The sequence below is a fragment of the Quercus lobata genome, chromosome 5, assembly GCF_001633185.2.
Source record: "Quercus lobata isolate SW786 chromosome 5, ValleyOak3.0 Primary Assembly, whole genome shotgun sequence".
In the NCBI taxonomy this organism is placed as follows: Eukaryota; Viridiplantae; Streptophyta; class Magnoliopsida; order Fagales; family Fagaceae; genus Quercus; species Quercus lobata.
In genome coordinates, this window is record NC_044908.1 from 19368075 (window position 1) to 19389072 (window position 20998).

At 31.6% G+C, this 20998-nt stretch overlaps 2 protein-coding genes and 1 pseudogene across 5 annotated transcripts; all 3 read left to right on the top strand.

The window, feature by feature from the left end:
• The first annotated feature begins 25 nt into the window (after positions 1 to 25).
• Positions 26 to 9835, top strand: LOC115989166. Of its 4 annotated transcripts, none has more exons than XR_004091831.1 (9): positions 26 to 173; positions 262 to 307; positions 448 to 554; positions 2156 to 2232; positions 3729 to 3862; positions 6876 to 6968; positions 7069 to 7170; positions 8590 to 8976; positions 9513 to 9835. XR_004091831.1 is itself a non-coding variant. In XM_031112829.1 (7 exons), the coding sequence occupies exons 5-7, from the start codon at positions 6951 to 6953 to the stop codon at positions 8953 to 8955; spliced, it is 486 nt and encodes a 161-aa protein (XP_030968689.1). In that variant the 5' UTR covers positions 262 to 307; positions 448 to 554; positions 2156 to 2232; positions 3729 to 3862; positions 6876 to 6950; the 3' UTR covers positions 8956 to 9064. The 4 variants fall into 4 exon arrangements, 1 of the variants encoding a protein (XP_030968689.1); XR_004091832.1 differs by having other exon boundaries at positions 265 to 307; XR_004091830.1 differs by lacking the exon at positions 26 to 173 and having other exon boundaries at positions 188 to 307.
• A 7104-nt stretch (positions 9836 to 16939) lies between these two features.
• On the top strand, positions 16940 to 17293 carry LOC115990122. Its single transcript, XM_031113980.1, has one exon. It carries the CDS (start codon positions 16940 to 16942, stop codon positions 17291 to 17293), a length of 354 nt encoding a protein of 117 aa, XP_030969840.1.
• A 237-nt stretch (positions 17294 to 17530) lies between these two features.
• On the top strand, positions 17531 to 19799 carry LOC115992372 (annotated as a pseudogene).
• Positions 19800 to 20998: the final 1199 nt, after the last annotated feature.

A 20998-nucleotide genomic window follows, 5' to 3' on the forward strand; every position in this document is an offset into this window, starting at 1 on the left:
TTATGTTTCACTAATTCATTTTATATGACAGTTATGATTGTTATGTGAGATGGTGTGTAATTTAATATCTTCTTTCTTTTGTTTCATATTATCTTCTGGAATTTCCTGTGCCTAATCAGTGTCAAATAAAAACTGCATCATCAAAAACCCTTACCAAGATCTCTCTAATCTAGGTACGCACAACTCTTTTGCATTCATCGATTCCTATTTCTTTTTTCTGTTTATTGTTATTGAAACCCTAATTTCTTGTTTGGTACACAGCAGGACCGAAAGACTGGTCAAAAGAGCAAAAGAGGAAGTCCTCAAGGTTCATCTTGGCACCGATTGACACTTATGAAGAAATTCTTCGCTCTGTCTATCTCTCACTCAGTCTGATTCTCTATTTCTCTCTGATTCTTTGCTGTAATTATTATTATTATGGTTTGATTTGTTTTGGTTTTTGAATAGTGGCATCCCATTTCCCCCACCAACACAAGAGTAAATTAACACGGTTGAATTTGAAGGAACGAAATTGAAAAATCTTTGCCCCATTTTGTGGTTTCATTGCCAGAGAGGTGTGTATAAATATTCATAATCATATCTGTAATCTGTGTTGATTTTTTCAATGACATTTGGGCTGTGGTTTTTGGGTTTTTCTTCTTGGCTATTAAAATTGAATTCACATTATTTGGGAAGATGTTTTTTGTTTATATGGGTGGTAAATTATCTAAAAATTTAGTACTTTCTGTGATAGTTTATAGTTATGCACGGTAGGTGTTTGTGAAAATGTTTGTTCTGGTCTGTAGTGATAACTGTACAGTCAAAGCAATATTAATTGCTTTGGTTTTATTGCAAAATTAACTTGAAGAAAGATAGAAAATTGAGTTTAATTTTATCTTCATTGCTGAATGATATCTTGGAACCATCATAAACTGAAAAAAAAAAAAAAAATTTGAACTAGTATAAAAATTATTTGTGCAGAATATTTGTACCCTTTTTATAGCTCCAGTTTACCACGGGTTTTGTAAACTACAGGAATAAATTTAAGGGATCAACTATTATGTACTAGGTAAACTTATAGTTATGGAGCTAGCTAGAGTCTTAGGATCACATTATCTATTGATTGCATTCTAACTACATACCGACACCTTTTTTTATTGAAATGTCTGTCGGCATTGCATGGAAAATGTAGACAACCCCTACCTTCTTTCTCCACCACACATGGCTACATCTGTGTTGAGTTATGGTTGTTGATTTACCAACTTTGAATTACTATTGTATATTGTCTTATGATAGTGTTGGGTTGGTTGTTATTTATTTATATTTGGGCATTAAACACTATTGTTTATGTTGTTTTGTTGATTTTCTGAAATCAAACAATGGAAACATGGTGGTTTTTTTGTCTGAATTTGATTGGTTTATGAATATTCAAATTTAAGGTGCAGAATATAATGCTAAGAAGTAGCTTTCATTTTCCTTAACTGAATTTGCGCTCATGTTTCTCTGAAGTTTAAATGAATGTAATCTGTTTGTTGCGTCATTGGAAATTAATTTCTTCTTCAATTGTAGTAGAGGCTAGACTTATTTTAAATCAATTATAGTTTTCTATTGCTTCAGAAGTAGTTTTGTCACATTGTGGAGAGAGAGAGAGAGAGAGAGAGAGAACTGTCAATCACAATAAAAACATGAGATATGATAGTGTTCATAGTGATTTGAAGATATTAATACTAACCATGTGTCTTTTCCCACAGTCATCATCCCAAATAGCCTAGTCAAAACTTGCATATGATATTGATAGTTGATGGGGAATTATATGTTGCTGGCTTGAACGTGTTATTCTCTCAAGTGGTTTAGAATGATTCTTCCTGTTTGAGAGACCAATAATGTGTTGCTTCAGCTATAGCTTTGCATTTCAGTGTAGGATTGAATGACTGGAAGTATGCTGCATAATGCATATACCATTTTTTTTTTAAATGTGTAATGCTATGTTTGATTTAATTGGCCCTATGCTTAACTTAGGAGTGAAATATTTATAGGAAATTCTAATAGCAGAGGATAACATGCCTCATCATATTACTATTTGTGTTTCCTAATATTTCATTTTTGTTGTATTTAGAATTACATTTTGCGTGTCAAGGAATTATGAGTAGCTGAGTGCTGTCTTTTATGCTTTAAGGTTTCTCGGAATTGCCAAAGTCAAATGGTTTCCTAATTATTGAATCAAATGGTGGGTTGAACCAACAGCGCTTATTGGTATGTTTTGTTTCTTCAAATGTTATTTCTCTTTGTTTTCCTAGAAAGATTGGTTGAATATGGTAATACTGCCTTAGATCATAGATGGAAATGAATTTTGTGGGTTAGACATGATGATTTGGTGACCTTGATGTCTTTTGGTCTTTGGCTGATGGTAAATCTGTTCCGATTCAGATTTTGTTGGAAGACATTAGAGCATTTTGTTGAAATATATCTCTGATCAGTCAGATATTGAATGATGATGGGATGAATGTAATAAATTTGTCAAGTATATGTTACACTCCGCATTAAAATTTATTTGGTAATTTACACGTGATTCTAGATGATGCCTGGCAGGGTAATTAGGGTAAGATAAGGATAAGCACATTGATTCATCTTCTGTTTCTTCTTTGTCTTATTACTATTATTATTATTATTTCACCCAAAAGGCGTTGTATTAAAGATGTGACAGTGCTAGTTGTTCCAGTTATATTAGCCCTTCCTTCCTATAATTGCCCTCTATATATATCTGTTTTTGGTAGACCCCAAGTTTAGTACTGACAGGAAAACTCCAAGTTTTACACCTTAGAAGTTAGAAGTGATAGACATTTTTCTATCTCTTATCTAAAAAAAAAAAAAAAAAAGACATTTTGGTAATTAATGGCAATGAATATACTGAAATAGTGACATCAAAGTATCTGTTTACCCCCTTTTTTTTTCCCTATCTGTTTACCCCTTTTTTTTCCCTTCCTTATCACATAATTGGAAAGGCATGGATTGAGTTAAGATATAAACTTGTGCATTAATTCTAATTAAGTCAATTTAAGTTATTTAGACTATTAAAAAAGGCTCTAATTATAACTAATTTTTTTGGATATCATACAAGTTGTGACAAATAGTATTACATTACAATACTAATTTAGCACTTGCTTTACCTTTTTCTAGTTTTTGTTTTGTTTTGTTTTTAAATCCCCAATATACCTACTGCATAATATGGTTCAGTAACTAGGGAAAAAGAATCTTATCTCATAAAATAAAATAAAATAAAACAAAAAAAGAAACTCAAAAATTTTTTTTGGGTTAGTCATAGAAAACCACCCTAAACTTCGTGTGCCTACACTTTGCAGCCAAACTACGTATACTTATAATCATAACCCCAATTGTCACAATTTTTAAATTGCATCTCACATGTGATTAACTGTTCAAATTAACGATCACATATAGTCCATAAAATTGACTACAAGAGCAAAACAATGTGACTTGCATTGTTATCATTAATTTCAAAAATCAATCAAGGGGGATGCAGTTTACAAAGTTTCTGTCTTGCAGCTCTTCATTATAGCTGTGTTTCTTTGTTTTAATTTGTGTTTTGTTTTTTTGTTTTTTTAATTTATTATATTTTTTTTATATTGGTTATCTGCGAGAGTTATATTATCTTAAATGATTTTTGTTTTCTCTTTTTCTCAGCTCTAAATTATACTATTTGGAGGTAATATATGTTACTGATTTAATTACAGCTTGATTTAAGAATGCTGTCTACAAAGCACTGAAGCGGGCAACTGAAAAGGAGATTTCTCAAAGTGCTGATGTCATCTGTTGCACATGTGTTGGTGCTGGAGATCCTTGATTGGCAAATTTTAGGTTCTGCCAGGTTGAAATGCATCTAACATGTGGAAGTTTGTCTAGGATTCACTTGTTTAAAAGTTTACTCTTTTTAACTTTTTGTTTTTTGTTTTGCTGCTATTGGTATAGTGCATTTGGATCATTCACAGTGGTTTTATTTTTTTTGGATTTTTCTATTCACTGATTTTTTTGGATCAAAATTCTTCCCATTTTTTTTCTTTCTTTCTTTTATAAATAAAATAATAGACCATTAAGTCAGTCTTACATCAACTGTTATTATGAGAAAAAGGCTTGTATCTTGCACTTTAAAGTTCTATGGTAGTATTTCCCTATTCAAAAAAAGTTCTGTGGTAGTATGAAAATCTCAATAGAAAATATATATATATATATTTAAAACAATCATTAATAAGAAATATTAAGAATATTTGTATAGATTCATATCAAAAATCATACAATGAAATAATTATAAAATATAAGGACACCAGTTCACCCATTTTGGGTTCTTCGTAGATCTTGAATTTTTTTTCGCTTTTGATTGTCATTTGTTACATGTGGTTATATGGGTTTTATGCATGTTGTATTTTTCTTCTATTGAGATTTTGTTTGTTTGTGGAGAAAATTGAAGGGAAGAAAAGAAATGGCAATTGGGTTTGCTAGGAAAATGAAAATTTTTTACTTAACTAAACTAAATACTTGTGCTGGACTTTGGAATTTCTATATGGAAACCGAAATGGAGCCTTTAGTAGACAAATGAGAAATTCATTAGGGTTTATTTTATTTTATTTTATTGGGAATTGAATATTTTATTTGTGATTGAAATAGGTTTTTAGTGCTATATTTGAGATTAGGGTTAAACTAGGTACAGCTTCTTAGGTGCAGTACATTTTGCTTCCCAATTAAATTCAAACACATAGCTTCATTGTGTTTAATTGTCCTTAGAAAAAGATAAGGTTGTTTGTGCTTCAGTTTTCAATGCTACCATGTGTTTGAATATAATTAGGGAACTTAATGTACTAGACCTAAAGAACTATACTTAAGCTTTGCCCCTTGAGATTATATGTAATTGGTGACTTTGTTGCATAGATTTAGATAAGGTTGTTTGTGCTTCATTGGTCAATGCAACCATGTGTTTGAATATAATTAGGGAACTTAATGTACTAGAGCTAAAGAACTATACTTAAGCTATGGGTGTGGGCTCAGTTATGTTTTGTGATTCTCATTATGTCATTCATTCAGCTTATGTCTGAATTTTCTGTGAAAATTGAATCATTCCTTTGTAATTTTGTGTTGTACATGACATTTCAACTTGGTTTATCATGCTTTACAGAGCAGTGGAAATGGTAACTTTGATTAAATAAGAAAAATAGAAGCCGATAACCTCATGATCATTCTAGAGATGTGTTGCCCCTTATAGGCCTATGTTTTTGACCGATTCAAGTTTACTTTTATCACTGCTGGAAATGCTTTGAATTGAGGTAGTTGAGTGTCTCATGCAATGGAAATTTCCGCCAGGAAAATGGGAATCATTGATCCCATGTTTAGCTCACTAGAAATCAAATAATTTATTGAAAACAAATTCTTGCCTTTTCCAATAAGATTGACTTCCTTTTGGTTTATGTTCCTTTCTAAAGGGCATGCTCGCAGATTGATGTGTTTTCCTTAATAAACAGGAGAATCTACCATGACCATTTCAAATACATATTAAGAAATTAAGATGCTTGACATGATTTTTGTCTATCATCAAAAAACTTCCTCTCTCTTGCAATTTGTTCATTTGTCTTATCTTTAAATTCAAAGAATGCATTCCTATTATTTGATGTAAAATTCATTTCTTGGTATTTATATATTTCTTTGAAAGTTAGAATCATAGAATGTGAATGAAATTATGTATTTGGTTTAGAATTCTACCAGATCTTGTCAATGAAATGGGCTTCAAAAATATAACTGTGTAATAAAATAAAATGAGTCTCTGTCTCTGACTCTATTTGCTGCTTCCAATTCAAGTCTGACTCATCACTCGTGCCCCTCTTCTTATGTGTTTTCTGTTTTTACCCTCATCCTCTATACTTCTTCAATTTTGTCTTACATTTTAACCCCGCATGAAATAAGAAATAAAATTTTTGATTTCTTGTTTTATTACTAAGATACTATTATCAAATAAATAAATAAAAATATTATGAGTACTTCTTCTCAAAAAAAAAAAAATATATATATATATATATACACACACATACACACACATACTATTAGTAGTTTAGTACTACTTAATGTCATGAATCTTGTGATTTTTTTTTTTTTTTTTTTTTTCCCTTTACTACTTAGTCATACATAATAGATATGATTTCAATTTAAAAACTAAAATATTTGTATTGTGTATAATAGTCAGTACGTAATAGATATTGTTCATACTTTATATTATATACTTCTTTACAATATTCACACTATTAAATTAGCTAATTATTTCAGATAGGATTAGTTAGAACTTTTATGTGGGCTTTTTGTGAAACTGGTATATATGAGATCGAAGTTGTGTTTCATATTTCATATTTGTTTCATTTGGTAGAAGTCTTGGAGTAACTGTTGGTTTGTCAAGGTTCAAAAACAAAGACAAGTGTGTGGTGTGGAGATTTTTTTAATAGGTTCTAGCTTTCTTTTAAGATTTTTTGTTTTGGCCTATAATGATTCTTCTTAAAATGAGTTAGCTTTCTTAAAAGTGCCTAGTTTTCATTTATCAAAAGTATTCATCATTAAATCAGTACTGTTATATCAATCATTGAGCTTCTAGTCCAAATGGAAGATATAGGCATGCTATGCTCCTGTAAATGAAATAGCATGGGAAACTTGGGTCTCTTCACTCCATGATAAAAGATGCTCAGCCAAAACTTATTACCTTTAGCATGCAGTTTCTCTCATTCTTTTATACCAAATGATATTTTTGAGCATTCTGGCTTTATTTAGCTAAAAGTGGCTTTATTTAGCTAAAAGTAGCTTTAGATACATAAAACATACTGTATATAAACATGTAATTTTGTTGAATGTAGATAGAGTCAGATAAGAATAAGGACCGTCGCTCTAAACAGGATGACATACATACTGGTGGTTCGTGTGGCTATGCTATGCACGCTGCAAAAAAGGTAATAAGTATTATGACTATTTTTTAAATGATTTTGACTTCTCCTAAGTTTATGTGGAACCAATATTCATTACTACATAAATATGTTGTTCATAATGTAGGCAAAAACGGATGGACATCCCGTAGAGCGTGCAGTATTATTTCAAATTCTACATACTCGTAAAGATGGATCTGCAGTTAATCCTGTAATGAAAGAAAAAATGGTAAGTAATTTCTGCATTATAGTTGGGGGTAAACAAAATAGGAATTCAAGAAACAATATTATAGTTTTTCCCTACAAAGTTGTCTCAAAGATGAGTTTTATTCAAATAATTCAAGTCTTAGGTCTTGCAAAATATTGTATAACTATCATGTCTTTTTTGACAAAAACCAAGCATAAGAAGAAATCCCATGTGGTTGTTTGAACACTTGTGTAACTATTTTGAATCAATGATAATAGTTATGAATGATTCTTTAAAATGATATCATACTATATGAAACAATAATCATAATGTAACAATAATCATAATGTTATGAATGATTCTACCGTCAAAAAATTGAAAGATGACGAAATTTTAAAGTGATATCGTACTATAAGAAACAATAATCATAATGTAATTTTTCTTTCTTTCTTTCTAGTGGCACCATATCATCTTGACAATTAGGCAACTTATCAATCTTATATATTGACATAAAGTGTAAAGATATTAATTACTCACAACTTACATAAAGTGTAACCATATTAGGTGACTGCTAGTAGTGCTGCAAATTAATCTTAGAGTATATATACAACTTGCTAAGATTTTTATTACAACAATTTTAGTCATTATATACACCCCGAAACTTTGGAACACATTATGTTCTTAATATATATATATATATAACTTCTATTGTAAAATTTATAATTAGAATAGTCTACTACCATATGTGGAATCTACATAACAAATGCTCTCCAATTTTTAATCAAAAAAAGTAAGGTTAAAAAAAAACGTTTTCAATTGTATAGAATCTTTAAACTGTATCAATCGCAACTATTACCATTAGTGGATACCAAAATCATGAGGGTAGTGATTTGTATATAGATCCTATGTAATAAATTATACTTGTCTTAATTTTACTATTAGTTTTAATCTTACATATATTTTGGTACTAACATATGTAATAATTAGAAATATTGTTTTTTTCTTAAGGACATGAGTTGTGATACATTGATTTTCAAGTAGGGACAAAGCTTAAAATAGACCACATATGGGTAGTGTTTCCTCCATCGTCGGCAACAATAAAATCTAAATCCTTGAAATCTGTTTGTTTCCATTTATACGTTGACCTTATAATGCCACATAATGGATGTATATGACTTCCTTTTTTTTTTTTAAAGACGTTCATGTGGTGAGTTGCTTGTAGAATGTCAATTTTCTCTTAGGGGTTATTGGTTGTTGTGGCAAAGTAGCACCAACAATTTTGGTACTGGTGCCTTCGGTTGTGGTGAGGGGGACACTAGCTTTGTGTGCATAATTTTTGCATCGTTCTAAGTTTTATCGGTGCGTGCTTGTCCTATCCTATATATATGTATATATATGTTATGGGGTCATTTTAACTATATGATTTCTAACTTCTTTTTGTTTTGTTCAAATTCATATCAGGACAAAATGAAGGATTTGTTGGTTGACCCTAACAATCAATTGCAGTCATCTGACACAAGTGGTAGTATTTTATGGTCAAGAGATGATGTGTTTGCAAAAGTGATGGGTAAGGAGCACAAAGGTCACATTCGTGGGGTAGGATTTGGTCCAACCCCAAGTGGTCAAAGTAGCAAGACTGCTCTCACGGACAGTGAAATACGATCAAGTCAAGCAAGGGACAACGAAGTTGCACAATTGAAGGCTTCCTTGGCTACTATGGAGGAGAAACTAGCAGGTTTTGATGAAATGAAGGAAAAACTTAGTAAATTCGAAGAAATGGAGCAAAGAATGGAGCAAAGAATGGCTCGCATGTTTCAACAAATGTAACAAACTACACAATGCAATCAGGTATAATAAATGACTTGAGTGTCAATTTATATGTAGTAGGAAAGGAACGTTAAATGTATGGTTGCTAATTAATATTTACTTGTGGTAATTAGCTACAAAGATAATTACATATTTAGTAATTACATTAGCTGGAAAGATGTTTATTGATTTAATAATTAGTATTTACTTGTGAATTGTGACGGTATGAATCTATTTATATGTAACATTGATAAAGGGTGGTGAAGGAAAAAGATTTCTAGAAGCACCATGTTATTAATAGATGTTTATGGAATTATGTGGTGACAGCTTTGCATCCTTTGAATTCTATATCAAGGGACCTCCCAACACCAATCATTTTGATTTGATCTCATTAGTTGTCTTGTTGTGCCTCTGCTTGGTAATTTCAAAACTAGGAAGTTGCAAAGAGAGGTGTCCCTCACATAAAAGATCAAGAAACATGTCTTCATTTAACTTGTTCCCATTTTTTACCTTGATAATATTTTCTTGTCATTCTATTTTATTTATACACTTATTAAGTAATCATACTTTGTATGTAGGATGCTCCTCTGATCGAACAATCTCTAGCTCTCCCCAAATCATCAGCCGCATCTTATCAACCAGGAAGCTTATAAGTTTTATCTTGGAGTTCTTGGACTTTTTTGTGTACAGAGAACTATGGAAGAACAACCGCATTTCTTGCAAGTGTTGAAAGACATTTTTAAACACTTTAGAATTTTGATTATAGTATTAGATTAATTTCAGCAGCTGTTTTATTCAAATGACCACATTTTTTTTTTGTTAATTTTAAGATGGTGGTTATAGACAATGTTATGTATTTGATAATATATTTCTATGTTAATATTATGTTAGTTTCAAGACATTTGTGGTGGTGTTAATTAATTACATTTATGGTATTGTGTTAGTAGAGCTAAAACTATTACAGGTCTTTTGTAACAGGTTTTGAACCATTTACAGCAGTTTTTAAACTCACTGGAAAAAAAAAAGACCTATAGCGGCGGTCAAAACGCGCCGCTAAAGGTTCACATTTTATGTTTTAAATAAATACCTATAGCGGCGCTTATCGCCTGCCGCTAAAGGTTAAGACATATAGCGGCGGTCATGCACCCGCCGCTAAAGGTAGGGACCAATAGTGGCGGTCCGTGACCGCCGCTGCAAGTTTGTCTATAGCGGCGCTCTTTGCCCGCCGCTAAAAGTGAATCCCACGAATTCTAAAGACATATTGCGGCGGTTTTATGCCCGCCACAATAAACATTCACCTGCCGCTAAAAACTACATCTATAGCGGCGCTTGTAGTGACCGCCGTAATCTACCTATAGCGGCACTGCAGCACCGACGGGACGGCCCGCCGCTATAGGTCGAATGTACCTTTAGCGGCGGTTCTAGACCGCCGCAATAGCCCTTTTTCTTGTAGTGTAACTAATTTGCTTTGAATTTATAGATGCCTTTCCATTGTGCTTAATGCTCGGGCGAAATTCCTCTTAAATTTGAAAATTTTTTACTCTTGCAGAATTATCATTCTGTTTTGCTACTGCAATTACTTGTGTCTCATTATTGGGTATTCTTTTTTGCAGGGCAAGTGTGGCATTGAGAAACAGCCATTTCAGCTTCCTGATTTTTTTCGGCAATAGGAATTGAGAAAATCAGACTGGTTAGTACAATTTCATGAATTTCTGAGATGAGGAATAATAAAATCATCTTTGTATAGCTGTATCTTGTCAACAAATTTTCATTGTCGGATGTTTTTTGGCTTTATATTATTATTATTTCCTGTTACTTTTTTTCCCATCTCCATGGTCCTTGTAGCTGTTTTTCTATTGTTAATCTTGAAACTTCTTCAAGTGTTTTCAGTCTCAACTATATCTTTTTTGTGCTTTCATATGGTTTAGACTAATGGGTTTTTTTCTAGATTCTGATTTTGTTTGAATTGAATTGGAAGTTCCTGTTGATTTTGATTCATTGTCGGTAATGAAAAACTTCTTTTGGATTTTCTCAAATGTATGTGACTCAAGCAACGGGTCTTTTGTAGACAATGGGGTATGGGAGTTGGGTTTTGTTAAAAAGCATGACTTTGACTTTGGAATTCTGCTTCTTGAGCTAATTACAAGGAAGGGACCCATTGAAATTAACAATTATTCATATGGTTTGAATGGGAGTTTGTTTGATTGGATAACTCACCTTTTGAGCAATTCATCTAATCTTTATAGTATTATTGATAATTCCCTGGTTGACAAAGGAGTTGATGGTGAAATCTTTGTGTTACTTATAATTGCATGTACCTGTCTTAACCCCTTTCCCTAGTGAAAGGCCAACAATGCTTGAATTGTATGATACCATAAGTACTTTTGGGAGATATGGCGTTGCAAATGACTTTGAGATATTGATGCAACCTGAAATTGCTACTGCAAGTAGCTCAATTGAAATCAATACAATAATTACTTTTGGGGAGAGATATAGCATCACAAATGACTCTGAGATATTGATAAGATCAGAAATTGCTATTGCAAGTAGCTCAAATGAAATTGTTGAGGAAGAAATTGCACAAACCAATTGAAGCATGACATGTAGCTTTTACCTTCTGAAAAATATGTAACATTTTTGTTGTCCTAGATGTTATTTAGGTTATTTTTGCCTAATGTAATCTTTTCTGCCCTGCACTATCTTTTTGTTCTCTTTGCCCCCTATATGACAAAGGCAAGACTAGCCTATGTTGGTGTATGTATATTATTATGTTCTGTGTAGCATCTGGAAGAATTTTATTTTGTTTGTAAGCTTTTCATTGCCTTTAATATCTAGGATAATGGTAAGAATTTAATTTAGTATGCATCAAATTAGTTTTGTATATGCACAGAAAGATGCTAGGAGTGCATAATAATTGCATTTGCTTCTAAAATCCTATTTTATGTTGAAGGATTTTGGTTACATACCTTGGTATCAACTAGTTGCTATGAGGATGTTTAAGTAATGTGTTGTTTTTTTGCTAAACATTTATGGATATAACATGCATGTATTTGCCTATAAGAGTTTCTTATGTTTTACAAAGATCTGGAAGAGTTGAAGAAGAGATTGAAATGCTTCAGCTCAAGTTGAAACATATTGGAGAAGGTATAGCTTTCAATGGAAGGTTCAAATAACCACCGAACAGGAAATTTTAAGGGCTTTCTCCCATCAAAATTTGATAGTTTTCATGTTTGAAGATTACCCAAATTTTTCCCCCCATTTTGTATTGATTATATATATTATCAAATGTTTGTTTCTCCAACTACAGTTGATAGACAAGGATCCAAGCAAGGCAATTTCCCTATTCTAGTGTGCCATAAATGCTAGAGATCGGGTTGATAGTGTCTTGAAAGACATGGAAATTGTGATGAAACAATGCAATTGAGGCTATCAAATCTTTTCATCATCTTTGCCCTTATGATTCTCAGGAATCTCTTGACAATGCGTTAGTTGACTAGATCTTGTTGCTGTAGAGATGGGAAACATATGATTCATATGTTGAAAACTCTTACTTAGGATTCATAACATGACATGATTACATGTAATAAAGCATATTGGAAATTATAAGTTGACACCTATTTTATACTCAATAAAAATAATAAAAAAGTTGACACCAATTTATATAATGCTTACTGTTGATGTAACCTTTTTGGTCTTGATGATTTGTTAAAGTAAGCAATGAATAAAAGAAAATTTGAATCCTGTAGTCATTATTACTAAAAAAAGAATACTGAAAATGAAAATTCCAAATGAATGTGAAGGTTGAACTTTATTTTATTTTTAATTTTTAATTTCAGAATTGGAAAGGCATTCGCTTTCAAGACCAAGGCTATGGTACTTATATTTCAACTTTTGTCTTTTATTTCTTCTAATTTGGTTTTTGTTATCTTGTCATAGTCGTTGTTGGGATGAATAGGGTGACATCTTATCTACCATTACAGTTGGCTGGCTTTAATGGGTTTGGGTCTAGGTCTACTCTCTGAATGGAATATGATTTTTATAGTAACCATATTCTTTTGAATGAAAAATATAATAAGTAGTTTCACTATTATATTAAGTGAATTGTCCTTGTCTTGAATAATGAGTCTGTGGGAGGTAGAATGGGTACTAAACCAAACCCTAAACTCTAGCCATAATCGTTTGAGACAAACATGATCCATGCTTCACTTAATTTTTGAGACAAACATATAATTATGATTCCTTGTTAATTCTTACCCTTCTTTTTGTATTTAGCATCTTTAAAAAATAAAAAAATAAAAAAATAAAAATCTTCTCCCTAAAAAACTTTAAGTTTTTCAATGGGCTTTAGCCATTATTTTTCATGGATCATATTCTTTGATATGCCTTTTTTTTTTTTTTTTTTTTTTTTTTTAATTGCTGGTTGAAGCTTGCTATGCATCCTCAAAGAATTTATCATTTCATAGAGAAATAGGCCAGTTTGATCCTTAATTCTGCATTTTAAGCAAAATAATCGTATTACAAAGTGTCAATCCTTTCAAAGTATAAGAGGAAATTTATTTTCAAAATATCCAACTACTACAGAGGGAGTGCAAGGTACAGTCAGCTAGACAGCGTGAGTATGATGGAGCACATACAAGATATCTCGAGCCTTTATGCCCCATCTCCCTCTCCCTCCTTAATCATCTTCGAGTCTATATCCTTGAGGTAATTACCCAATATTTTCACCGCATCTTCTCTAGTTGAATGATAAATATCGAATATGAATACTATATGATTTATTGATTTATCATCTCATTTTCAAGGGCCACACAGTTGTTTCCAGATCTCAACAAGATAGTGTTCCACATAGCTATTGACTAATAAATGAAGACCTTCATGTTTAGACTTCCTTTTCCAATTTCTTATCTTGACGATACAAATTTTAGCCATAGAGGTCATAATCTTGAGGTTTGTAAAAACAAACTCACTAAACACACACACAAACTCACACACATATTTATCTAGGGTTCTATTTCTAGACAATTTTTTCATGTTAATTTTTTCATTTACTTCCAAGCATTTGCCATCTGGCCAAGAAAAAAAAAAATGCTATAGCCCGTTTTTAAAATGTTGCTATAGTTGTCCCCAATAGCCACCTTTAATAAATGCAACTAAATTTTGCCCTATAGCCGCGTTTCTAAAAATTAGGCCATTGGTCCTAGCCTATATTCACATTTGTAAAAATGCGGCTATAGACCCTTCAGACCTGTACTGTAGTTACGGGTTTTAGGCTACGGCTGAAAACACAACTTAAAAAAGCGCAGCTATAGGCCGAATTGACCTATATATAGTCACGCTTTCAAGAACTATAGCTGCGTTTTAAAAATATTGCTATAAGACCTTTTTTTTGTAGTGTACATCTGGACATGTACTTAGTACTCAGTCCCTAAGAGATTTTATTTTGGATAGACCCAAGGGAACAATTTTAAAAAAAAAAAAAAAGATAAAAAGAATAGTTGTACATTAAAAGAAAGAAAATTTATTCAAAATTACACTCTTATATTATATTAAAGATAATTTACTTGAAAATTAACTTTATTAGCTATACGTTGTTGTTTTATTTTTACGTGTAGTAATTAAAAAAATAAGGATTAGATGACCAAAATGTATACTTTTAAGATAAGGATTAAATGAAGAATTTGGATTGTAATCAAATTAAGATTTTTATTATCTTAGAAATTATAGGAGAAGAAGATAAGAAAAAAAAATATCTATTTTTTTATAAATCTAAAAAAAATTGCAATTTTTACGTGTAGTAATATAATTGATCTAATATATATATATTGATTAGATGGACATATTTTACATAGGATTAGATGAAGAGTTTGGATTGTAATCAAATTAATATTTTTATCAACTTAGAAATTATAGGAAAAGAAAAATTATATAATTTTTTAAAAATCTAAAAAAATTTCTGCAATTTAATGAAGTCACTTGTCGTAACCACAACTTTTAAGCCCAATTTTTATTATATAGTATATGATATAAATATATATATTTATATATATATATAAAATGTCATAAACCCTTCCATTCTTTCACTATTTTTTTTTTTTTCCCTTTTATCCTTTTCCAATAGTGTACGTGATAGAGACACCATGAACGGTTAGAAACGAGAAGGACAAACAAAAAATTATTAGAAAATTAACTTGGTAAAATTTGTCAGCTATCGATGTCGATGCAACCATGGCGCCAATGAACTATGAAGTAATGACAGACAATGAGCCAATATTAGGAAAAAACAAAAAAACAAAACAAAAAAAAAAAAAATCAAAAAACAAAAACAAAATAAATCTGGGACCAACTTTTATATGACACATTCTTGCAATAAATCTTGGTCCCATGCATCAATATGCCGCAGGCTCATCTCCTTCGTCAAATATGAAAATGACAAGCATTTTTGTTTTACAATTTGCTATTGCCTTCAATTTTTTTGATCCTCCAAATCTTAGTTACTAACAAAACAAGAAGCTTGATAATGTTTATAGGGTCCAAAATCTTTTACACGGAGGAGTGTTTTAACTCACGCGCTATCGTATTCGTATTCGCCTTTAATTTTTTGGTCAAAAAATGTGGCGTCTAAACATTAAAGTCCAAGCCATTCTCACTGTTTTTTCGAAAAATCCAAAAACAAAGACATGCTTATCTTGAATCCTTGATATAATCGTGGTAGTCCGTAGTTGGTAGTTAGTACAACTTGAAATCAGATTTGCAAATCTCCAAGTTTTTTTATCATAAAATGTTAAAATTATTATCAACTTTTGTTAATTAAAAAAAATGACTTACAAATTAACTAGACAATCCTTACAATCAATGCTATTTCAACAAAAAAAATATACACTACTCTCATCACACACGCTCTACACGTGGATGAGACTCTTTTTTTTATTTTGACTTTAATGTAATTTTTCAATTTAAATTTATCTATTGTTAGTGGGGTTATATTGGAAGGGTTTTCTCAAAAAAAAAAAAAAAAAAAAAAGGAAGGGATTTTTAAGAAACTGAAATTTAGGATTTAAAATAAAGTAAACAGCTTGATCTAGTGTGTGCTAGCTTTTAGGGAAAAAAAGTGTATCAAACATTCCTGAGATATATTTAAATAGAGAGTGTGCTAATTTTTAGGGAAAAAAATTTCTCCAGTAGTTTTTTTTTTTTTTTTTTGAATTATAATTTTAACCCTAATTTTTATTTTTTTAAGAATAAGTATTATCTAATTAGATTATGGGGTATTTTTGATATTTTTTGAAGTTAAAACTAACTTTCTGAATCTTCTTAATATATAGAAATAATATATTACACACGCACGCGTACACATACATATCTTTACTCCTTTTTTTTTTTTATAAAAAGAATATATAGATTTTTTATGAATAACACATCAATTTATAAAATTTATATAAGTAAAATTTGTGAAAAATGATCATCTACATTTAGAATTGATTTACTTTATAATTTAGATTAAATATTATAAACTTAAAAGTGTGTAGATTGCTAAGTCATTTTACATTTTAAATTACGTTTCAGTTTGTAAACCTTTATATCTAAGAAATAAAGTTTTAATACTGAAAATCCTATTTCAAAATTTGTAGTATAAGATCACTTTCTTTTTCTTTTCTTTTTTATCCTATACATTTACCATTCTTTTAATTAAACAACTAAAAAAAATACTCAATCTGTAAAAGAGAAGAGAAATGATAATTAGACAACTAAAAAAATACTCAATCTGTAAAAGAGAGAGAAATGAGAAGTAGATGATATTTCATCGTAATAAAAATTTATCGGATAATCCTAGAATACAATAACTTCACATCAACAAAAATACTAAATAATTACTCTCAACTCTTAAATTTTAAAAATAATTACTCTTATTTCTCACTCAATTAGTAAAAGAGAAAAAACCAAAAAAACAAAAACAAAAAAAATCAATGATGGAATGGTATAGACTAAATCTCAAATCTCAAGTTGCATGGCAGAGCTGTGGGCTTTAAGGGATGGTCTCCTAATAGCTAAGGAGATGGGGTTAAGTAACCTCATCATTGAGTTAGATGCTTTAAGTATTGTTGTACTTATGAATAACAATACCGCCAATTTGTTAATGGAGCCATTGCTTACTGATTGCAGGAACCTGGTGAGAGAGATTCCCAACAAGCAGATAGTTCACATCTATAGGGAAGTCAACCAATGTGCTGATGCGTTGGCCAAGCTTGGTGCTAATAGCTTAGACTCTTTTGTTATATTTTTGTACCCGCCGCCTGTGGTGGATAGTTTCCTAGCGGCTGACAAAGCTTGCGTTCGCTGTAATAGGCTTATAAATTCCTAAGTTTAATGTTATTTCTTTGTTGACCAAAAAAAAAAAAAAAATCTCAAATTGCCGAGGGGCGAGTGAGAACCACCTTATAAACTTTATCCAATCAACTCTGTCCAATTACTTGACACTTTAGTGTTTTAATAAATTAAAAAAATAATAAATAAATAAAACTCTATACGTCGGCATTGGACTTATCTAAAGTTTATTGTCCGTTTGTACGATTTCCATGTCATAAATAACTACTCCATATGTTGCAACTGAGCTTGCCTTCACCACCCAGTGCGCTCAGCCTTTAAAATGCCCACCATGGCTTGGACATGGATCATACTCTCACTTGTTTTGCTTGCTTATATCCAAGTACAATGGAAAAGCAAGACCAAGAAGAAGAAATTACCTCCTGGTCCAAGAGGGTTCCCTATCTTTGGGAACCTTCATATGTTAGGAGAATTCCCTCATCAAGATCTTCATCAACTAGCTCAAAAACACGGTCCTATCATGCATTTGCGCTTAGGGATGGTACCTACCATTGTTGTCTCATCCCCTCAAGCTGCCAAGCTATTCCTTAAAACACATGACCTTGTTTTTGCGAGTAGACCACTTAATGAGGCTGCAAAGCACATCTCTTATGAGCAAAAGAGCTTGGCCTTTGCTCCATATGGTTCTTATTGGCGCAACATACGTAAGATGTGCACCCTTGAATTACTTAGCAACCTCAAAATCAATTCTTTCAAATCCATGAGAAAAGAAGAGCTTGACATATTGATAAAGTTCATTCAAGAGGCAGCACATGAACATGTTGCTGTTGATCTCAGTGCCAAGGTTTCATCTCACAGCGCAGATATGAGTTGCCGTTTGGTGTTTGGGAAGAAGTACATGGACAAGGAGTTTGATGAGAGGGGATTCAAGTCTGTAATCCAAGAGGGTATGCAGCTAACCGCAACTCCTAACTTCGGTGATTACATTCCTTATGTTGCACCCCTTGACCTTCAAGGGCTAAATCAGCGCATGAAGGCTGTGAGTAAGATCTTTGATGCCTTTTTGGAGAAGATCATTGATGAGCATGTCCAATCCAAGGATGAAAATAAGACCAAGGACTTTGTTGATGTCATGTTGAGCTTCATGGGATCTGAGGACTCTGAGTACCGAATTGAACGGCCCAATATCGAAGCTATAATCTTGGTAATTATTCAAAGAACTTACATGACATTAGTAAGGAGTCAAACACATCATATATCAAATCGTTAAATTAATAATATAGTCAAAACTGATTCTTTATGTTTGTGTCAAATTAATTGTATTAGGGAAAAAAAACGATTCTATATGTTTGTGGGTAGAATTCAATTATGTACCAAATATAATCTTGTATATACAATAATATTTCTAACGAGTCATGCTAACGAGTGCCCTTAGGGCACTCATTAATAATCTATTTTAGGAAAGTTTTGATACCAGTTTTATAGGAAATGAAAAAAACTATCAAAATATTAATTACTTTTTTTTCATTTTCTATAAAAACTTTCTTTAAATGAATTATTAACGAGTGCCCTAAGGACACTCGTTAGCATTTCCCATTTTTTATTTATACCATCCTACTATCTACTTAAACACTAATTTTTATAAGAATTAATCAAGTTGAAGCTAAAGCGGCATCATTTGCTAGAATCAAAATTTTATTCTAGTGCAGTTTCTTTACTAGTCGATCCCAATAATTTTGGGATTAAGACTTGTTTGTTGTAAGTTTCTAACAATGATTTTCTTACAGGATATGCTTACCGCCTCAATGGACAGTTCAGCAACAGCAATTGATTGGATGCTCACGGAACTAATCAGGCATCCTCGTATAATGAAGAAAGTTCAAAAGGAGTTGGAAAATGTGGTAGGCTTAGAGAGGATGGTAGATGAATCTGACTTGGATAGCTTGGAGTACTTGGACATGGTTGTAAAAGAAACCATGAGGCTGCATCCAGTAGCACCTTTGTTGATACCTCATGAGTCATTGGAAGATTGCACTATCAATGATTACCACATACCTCGTAAGTCTAGACTCTTAATAAATGTATGGGCAAATTGGGAGAGACCCAAGTGTTTGGACTGAGCCAGATAAGTTTAATCCAGAGAGATTTGTTGGGAGTAACATAGATCTCAGAGGACATGACTTTGAGCTTATCCCATTTGGGTCTGGGAGAAGAAGCTGTCCAGGAATGCATGCAATTGGGTCTAACTGTGGTTCGGCTAGTGTTAGCACAACTTGTTCATTGCTTTGATTGGGAGCTTCCTAATGACATGTTGCCAACGGAGTTGGACATGACCGAAGAGTTTGGTCTCACAACTCCTAGAGCCAAGCACCTACTTGCTATTCCTACTTATCGCCTTCACAAGTGACAATGTGTTCTTTTTGGTTTTTGTTGTCTAGACTACTAATTAAAGTCTAGATTTGTGGTAGTTTACTTCTACTGCATTTGCTCATTTTGTGGATCATATTTTCTGCTGTACATACCTATCATGTACAATTCTATAAGCTACCATATACCTGGTGTTCCTTACTCATGGAAAAGTATCGAAGAATTAATTAACCTTGTTTTTACATCATTTAATTTTGAGGTTTGTTTTGCTGTTCCTCTTATACAACCATACATGCATGTGAGAAGATCCAAATGCTCAAATGCATAGGTAAAAACTTGATGGAAGTTCCTGACGCACTTTATCCATAAAGCCAATTTGCATTTCTGCTTACTTGTTACAATAATACTTGAATAATAAAATTCATTATTTCTTAACAATTTAACAAATGGGATAACTAGTAGTTTATGATTGTACCGAGCTAAGTGGTCCTAAGTTTGAAGGAGATTGTTTTTCAAATAGAAAAAAGATAAAAATAAAAAAAAATAAAAAAAAGTTTGAAAGAGTGGGTAAAACAAATGGTTTCCAGTTTTAGACAATTGATTAATTTCTCTCTTTTCTCTATAGAAATGTTAGACCTACAGATTATCAAACGTTAGACTTTTCAAGGCACTCCATCCACGTAAACTTGCTACCACAATGCAACGACTTTTGGGCGTATTTGAACTCTAAAACTATATTAAGTGTTGGGGAAATTGGATACAAAAAGTTTGCCGATGCTCTTATCTTTGTTACAAAATTGCTTCTTAAAAATAAAAAGAGGTGCTAGCTCAGTAGCGGTTTCAGAAATTTTCTCAAGGTGTTTCTTAAGAAGTATAAATTATACAATCAAATAAAAAAAGAAATAGTCCCTAAAAAAATAATAAAAAGAAAAATTCATATATTGACAATAATAACAATAAAAAAAAATACGTAAATACATAAAATTTACAATGTCTTTTACAGGTTTTCATATTTTAAAATCGGTGCATGATAGTCTCATTATCAATGCTACAAACTACATCTCTTTCAATGTACACAACTAAGCAATTATTCATCCACTGAATGTAGAACAAATTATAGAACAAAATTTAATTTTATTGACATAAAAAAAACTGAGGATGTTCTCAAATTATTTTTGAAAGGAATACAAATAAAAATTTTAAATTATTATATAAATAAAAAAATAAAAATAAAAATAAAAAAACCTCAAATTAAGGTGGTCCTGAGACCACTTGGCCTTAAGGTGGTGCCGCCCTGTCAGAGCCTCATTAACTAGCATGTGTTATGACTTGTGACTAATATCTCTCTCAACTAGCACGTGTTATGACTTATGTC

Coding starts and splice junctions, on each gene's coding strand:
- LOC115989166 (XM_031112829.1), top strand. Junction 7,171..8,589: donor CTGTAATGAAAGAAAAAATG/GTAAGTAATTTC, acceptor AATTCATATCAG/GACAAAATGAAGGATTTGTT.
- LOC115990122 (XM_031113980.1), top strand. CDS start 16,940: ATGGCAGAGCTGTGGGCTTTAAGGGATGGTCTCCTAATAGCTAAGGAG.